This window comes from Theropithecus gelada, chromosome 16 (genome assembly GCF_003255815.1).
Source record: "Theropithecus gelada isolate Dixy chromosome 16, Tgel_1.0, whole genome shotgun sequence".
Classification (NCBI taxonomy): Eukaryota; Metazoa; Chordata; class Mammalia; order Primates; family Cercopithecidae; genus Theropithecus; species Theropithecus gelada.
This window is the reverse complement of record NC_037684.1, coordinates 59450559-59456930: the sequence shown is the minus strand read 5'-3', so window position 1 is coordinate 59456930 and position 6372 is coordinate 59450559. Positions and strand designations below refer to the sequence as shown.

At 53.2% G+C, this 6372-nt stretch overlaps 1 protein-coding gene across 1 annotated transcript in view; it reads right to left on the bottom strand.

Annotated features, from left to right (window-relative positions):
• The window catches only part of RAP1GAP2 (RAP1 GTPase activating protein 2), a 172018-nt gene that overhangs the window by 4485 nt on the left and 161161 nt on the right, over positions 1 to 6372 (bottom strand). The window contains exons 21-23 of the mRNA XM_025363499.1: positions 4180 to 4293; positions 3817 to 3931; positions 3225 to 3351 (exon numbers count right to left, since the gene is read on the bottom strand). Coding sequence (XP_025219284.1) covers positions 3225 to 3351; positions 3817 to 3931; positions 4180 to 4293 — 356 coding nt within the window. The remainder of the gene's footprint in view (positions 1 to 3224; positions 3352 to 3816; positions 3932 to 4179; positions 4294 to 6372) is intronic.

Sequence of the window (6372 nt, the reverse complement as noted above, 5' to 3'; positions counted from 1 at the left end):
AAGAAGAAGAAGAAAAAATATATATATGTGTGTAGATATATAATATATACTATATATTATATATACATGTGTATATATAATAGGACATGTTCAGTATATATGTAATATATACTATAATATAAAAGCACATTCTGTGAGAATCAGCTAGACATATGGGATTTATGGTAAAGAATATTATCTATCTCTTATTTGTACACTGGGTTTGACATCCATCGTGTAATAAAATTCCGTGTGTGTGAGTGGTGGCAGAGCCCAGTGTCAACATTCCCCGCTGTGCCCCGCTGTGCCCCGCTGGCAGGAGGGCCACTTGACTTTCTGGTTCTCCCCTGGCCGAGGGTATCGAAAGCTTAGTGCAGCCTTCCTGGAAGCCGCTAGCTGGCTCGCGGTGCTTCGAATCAAGGAGTTCCACCCAGGGATATGACACCTCTGTGTAACCTGTCAATCCTCTTCTGGGCCCCAGGAAACCCAGGTAGGATATGACCATGATCAGGTATCTGAGATTATGGAGACTACATGTCAGGCCACCTCTCCCCCTTACTCCCTGCCTCTCCCCAGACTCAGCCGAACAGCATCAAACAGGTTCCCAGATCTCCCCAACCCACACTGATCCTGTGGGTACCAAGCACATCTTTCGTGGGCTGGGGGTGAAAAGCAGCCCGTCGGGGTTAAATACTGTGTGGAGAAAAGGTACGTAAGAGGCAGCATCACTGTGTGGTGTGGGAAGCGCCAGCCAAGAGTCACCAGACCCGCTCCAGGTCCCTTCTGCCCTCGGTGACCTTCAGTAACCTGCAGGGACTCTTTAATTCCTTTACTCAAAACGTTCCTTACTTGGATATTTATTTAACACCAAGTGACAGCCAGGCTCGGTTACAGATTCTTTCATTCATTCTTTCAATATTTAAGTCTTATTTAAAAAAAAAAAAAAAATCAGGCCAGGCGCGGTGGCTCACGCCTGTAATCCTAGCACTTTTGGAGACCGAGGTGGGCAAATCACGAGGTCAGGAGTTCAAGACCAGCCTGGCCAACATGGGTCTCCACTAAAAATACAAAAATTAGCTCGGTGTGGTGGCATGTGCCTGTAATTCCAGCTACTCGGGAGGCTGAGGCAGGTGAATCACTTGAACCTGAGGGGCGGAGGTTGCAGTGAGCTGAGATCGCACCACTGCACTCCAGCCTGGGCGACAGAGCGAGACTCCTTCTCAGATAAAAAATAATAAAATCAGGGAATGTATATTTCTACCCCCTTTTACAGATGAGGAAACTGAGGCTCAGAGAGATGCACCTGTCAATGCCACAACCAGGATTTGAACCCAGCTCTAAAGCTGCCCAACCCCCGGGGGCTGAATGAAAGAAGACACACAAACTCTTCCACTCACTGAGAAACACGCATGCAAAGGGTCACTGGCTGTGGAATCACGATCTTCCCTTTATCTCTGACACTGCAGGTTCCCTTTGCAACATCCCTTCGCTGTGCAAACCCCAGGATCATTTTGGCTTCAGCCACCCTGACGGCCCATTGGCCCTTCCTGTGTTTCTACCATTGAGACTAGAGTTTCTCAACCAAATGACATTTGGGGTCAGAGAATTCTTTGTCTGAGGCGGTTGGGGGGCTGTCCTGTCCATTGCTTATCGGCTTCCATGACCTCTACCCACTAGGTGCCAGTAGCTCCCCTCCGAAATTGTGAAAATCAAAAACGTCGCCAGACATTGCCAGACGTCCATGGGGGAGCAAGACTGCCCCTAGCTCAGAACTGCTGAGTACACTATTGTCTCATGCCCATTCTTTAACCAACACCGAGGTTAACAGTGCCAGGCCTCATACAAGCATGAGCTCCTTTCATTTTCGTACAACCGATCCTCTGAGGCAGACGTGACTCTTCGTCTCCCTTCATTTTCTGCTTGGAGAAACTGAGGCACAGAAAGGCTCAGTGACTTGCCCAATGACACGTCTAGTGAGCAGCAGACCCAGGATTTGGACCCAGGCTCAGAGTCCCATGCTACCCTCACGAGGGCAGAGACCCGCAGCACCCGCCCAGCAGTGTCCACCGCACGGGTCCACCTGAACGGCCCTCAGGTGCCGGCCCCCACCCTCTCCCCACAGCTGGCTCCCCTACTCTGCCCAAACGCCCAGACTCCTGCTCTCTCTGAACCCCTGCTACTGAGCCCATACATTTTACCTCCTCGATCTCTCCTGGACCCAGGTGCTTCCGCCACAGCTCCCCTCCCCTCTCCCCTCCCCTCCCCTCCCCTCCCACACTCTGTTCCTACTCCCCACTAATCCATTCTACACTCAGCAGCTGGAGCAACCAAAATGGTCTTTCTCAATTCCAGATGGTGCTTTTCCTACACTCCAACAGCGGCTGCTAGCAGAACAAAACCCTCACCGGGGTTCCGGGGCTGACCCGGCCTGTCAACGCTCCAGCCTCTCTCATGCCTGGCTCTGTGAACCCAGCTGCCAGGAGCCACGTGCAGTTCCGGAATACCCGCTCTCTCTCCTCTCCTCTGAGCCTTTCCACGTGTTGTTCCCTCCCCCTGCACCCCTTCCCCCTCTTGTATGATCAAGACCCCGGACATGACACAGGGGCCCTGGAGCGCTGGCAGGTGGGGAGAGGGGCCAGCGGAAACTGCTCAGCTTTCTCACCGCCAATCCTGACTCCTCCACTGTGGGGTCTCCTGCAAGGCCTTCAGCTCTCTGCCTCAGTTTCACAACTCTCCATGTAAGGGGACGTTAGGAACTTGGGCCTCTTAAAACTGATGAACAGGCCGGGCGCGGTGGCTCAAGCCTGTAATCCCAGCACTTTGGGAGGCCGAGACGGGCGGATCACGAGGTCAGGAGATCGAGACCATGCTGGTTGACACAGTGAAACACCGTCTCTACTAAAAATACAGAAAAAAATAAACTAGCCGGGTGTGGTGGCGGGCGCCTGTAGTCCCAGCTACTCGGGAGGCTGAGGCAGGAGAATGGCGGGAACCCGGGAGGCGGAGCTTGCAGTGAGCCGAGATCGCACCACTGCACTCCAGCCTGGGGGACAGAGCGAGACTCCATCTCAAAAAAAAAAAAAAAAACTGATGAACAGATGAGGCAGGCTCACAGCACGGAGGGCCTCACGGTGCGGGGAGGAGCAGAAACTGGCCAGTGCAGCACGGCCAGGGCCCTGCCAACAGTGGACAGGGCATGGCCTGCCCTCCTGGCGACGTCACACACACCACCAGACGCCACTGACCTGTGGGACTCCTGCCCATGATGATCGGGGTGGCCGCTGCCCCCAGGCTGGGGCTCTCGCCGCTCGGGGACGGGCTGTAGACAAACACCTCCTGCCTGAAGGGTGACGTTGTGGACGGCTGGCTGCTCTGAGGAGAGAGGCCGGGTGAGCTCGGCAGCCGCGCCCACACAGGCCTGAGACAGCCCCCACAAGCCCAGGACAGCCGCTGCCTCCCACTCCTCACTTGGGCCTGCTCTTTCTTTCCTGCTGACGTCGACCCTGGTTCCAAGCTCTCATGCTCCAAGAAGGACCTTTGACCCAGCCCCCTGGAGCACTGGCCACTCACCGCTCCAGCCAGTAACCCCAAGGCAGGGGCGCCATTGGGTCTGGCCCCTTCCCTCTGCTGCTGCTATGTCACTCCGAGAGAGACGTCCCCTCACCCACGGCGCCCAGGGGGTGATCATGGCTGAAGAGCCCGCCTCTCGTTTCCATTTTTCCCCTTTCCTCTGCAAAGACCGAAGTGGGCTTCGATCCACAGTGCTGTTCTAACGCGAGGAGGGTGGCTGGCTGACGCCCCAGAGTGCCTGCCCGAGGGTGGACGGAGCCCACCTACCCCACTGTCGCCCTCCTCCATGGCCTCGCCCTCCCCTGCGGTGCTGCTGACGCTGCTGGTGCTGGAGGAGGAGCGGGAGATGGCGCGGCCATTCTCCTTCAACTTCATGAAGGGCCTGCAGGGAACAGGAAGCGAGGCCAGCGTGGGTCACAGGCGAGAGCCCTCCACCCCCAGGGTCCTCCCCGGGACCGATCTGAGCCTGTCCTCTGGCGGCTCCCCACGCCCCCACCCGTTGGCCTTTGTGTTCTGGAGAGTTCCAGAGGCAGGAGGAGATGGTCACTCTCAGCTGGCCAGGAGGCAGAGAGCGTGTTCCAGGGCTCCATGTGGCCGAAGCCAGCCTTTCCCTCACCCTCACTCTCTTACTTCTCCTTGTTGGGGCAGATTTCCGGAGAGCTGGGATTGGATGAGGTCTCAGACTTTATCTCCTGAGAGGAGTGTCCACCATCCGGGGTCTTGGGTGTGCTGGATGTGCTGTCACTGAGGGAATGGAAATGAGGTGTGAGGCCATGGAGACAGCCCTCAACTCCCACCCCATCCCTGGCCCCAGGCAGACCCCTCTGCCAGCCAGCTCTCAGCACGGTGGGGGGCTGTGGGTCAGAGCACCCCCACCAAGCATCACTGCCAGGACGTCCTTTCCCACCTGAGCCCCCCAGAGACGGCAGACACTACAGGGTTTCCTGGTCCCTACAACAGGGACTGTTCTAGGTTCATGGTGAAGTCCAGAGCTGCCAAGCAGGAGTCCTGGCTTGACAGCCTCTAGCCCAGATCTCTCTCACCCAAGCTGGCCATCACACCTGGCAGAGTTAAGGGTCAAGAGAGGGCCCTATGGGGAATGGAGCAGGGAATATGGTGGAGTCTATGACATCTGCCCCCATGGCAGGAACCACCCAATACACATGGACTCCTGGGAGGTTCCGGGGAGCCGCCCTTCATATAGACTAGAATACGAGCTCCTGGACCCACATGAGGAGGCTGCCCTGGGAGCTGGGAAGCAAGGGGCACTCTCAGTCAAGAATATCCTTCTCCTGCAGTCTAACGAAGACCATGGACAGTCCCCACAGTGCCCCCTGTGCTGATTGTTGGGGACAGGATGGCCATGTCCTCAATGCACTTTTTTTTGACACCAAGTCTCCCTCTATCGCCCAGGCTGGAGTGCAGTGGTGCGATCTTGGCTCACTGCAACCTCCGCCTCCCGGGTTCAAGCGATTCTCCTGCCTCAGCCTCCCAAGTGGCTGGGATTACAGGTGCCCACCACCATGCCCAGCTAATTTTTTGAATTTTTAATAGAGACGGGGTTTCACTGCATTGGCCAAGCTGGTCTCAAACGCCTGACCTCAAGTGATCTGCCCACCTCAGCCTCCCAGATTGCTGAGATTACAGGCATGAACCACCGTCAAAGAACTTTTTAAATAATAGTGTTGTTGAGACAGAATCTACATACCACAGAATTCACCTATTTAAAGTATACATACAATGCAATGGCTTTTAGTATATTCAGAGTTGTGCAACTATCACCACCATCTGATTTTAGAACCCTTTTGGTCCCCTAAAGGAAACACTGGACCCACTTGTAATCATTCCTTAGTCCTCTCCCCGCAACTCCCACCCAATCCCTAAGTCATCACTGTAGATTGAACTCTTCTGGACATTCATGTAAATAGAATCATATAATATGTTATGGTCTTTTTGTCTGGCTTCTTAAACTTGACACTGAAATGTTAACATTGAAATTGAAATGTTAAAACATAATGTTTTCAAGGTCTGTCTATGTTGTAGCTTGTATCAGGACTTTATTCCTTTTTTCTGCAATAATATTCCATTTTATGGATAGATGGTGTATTATTTATCCATTCATCAGATGATGGACATTTGGGCTGTTTCCACTTTAGGCTATGACGAGTAGTGCTGCCATGAGTATCTGTGTCTAGTTGTACTAGTGGACTCCTTTTTTTCATGGCCCACTGTTCTCAACTCTCTTGGGTATACACCTAGGAGCGGAATTGCTTGGTCATATGGTAACTCTATGTTTAACCTTCTAAGGAACTGCCAGACTGTTTTCCAAAGTAGTTGCACTATTTTACATTCCCACCAGCAATGAACAAGGGTTTCCATTTCTCCATATCCTCTCTGACTTCTGTTATTACTTGTCGTTTTGATTAAAGCTATCCTAGAGGTGTGAAGTGTCTTAATGCACTTTTGATGAGGTTGCTAATAACCTCCTGTCAATCTGTCCAGGGGTTTGGCTCTCTGTGTGTCTGACACAGATGTTCTTCCTTCCTGGAATTTCTCCTCCTCTGGCTTCAGAGACTCCATCCCCTCCCCCTCTTCTCTCATCTTTCCTTCCCAGTCAGCTTCACCGCCTTCCCTTCTCCACCTGCCCTTAAATGTGGTACTCTACTCAGCCTCTCTGGTGGTCGTATTAATTAAGCCATCGTTAATCAGTACCTCTACCCTATTGGCTCCCAACTCTCCTTCTCTAGTTAAGGCCTCTCATATACCATGGAATACTATGCAGCCATAAAAATGAATGAGTTCATGTCCTTTGCAGGGACATAG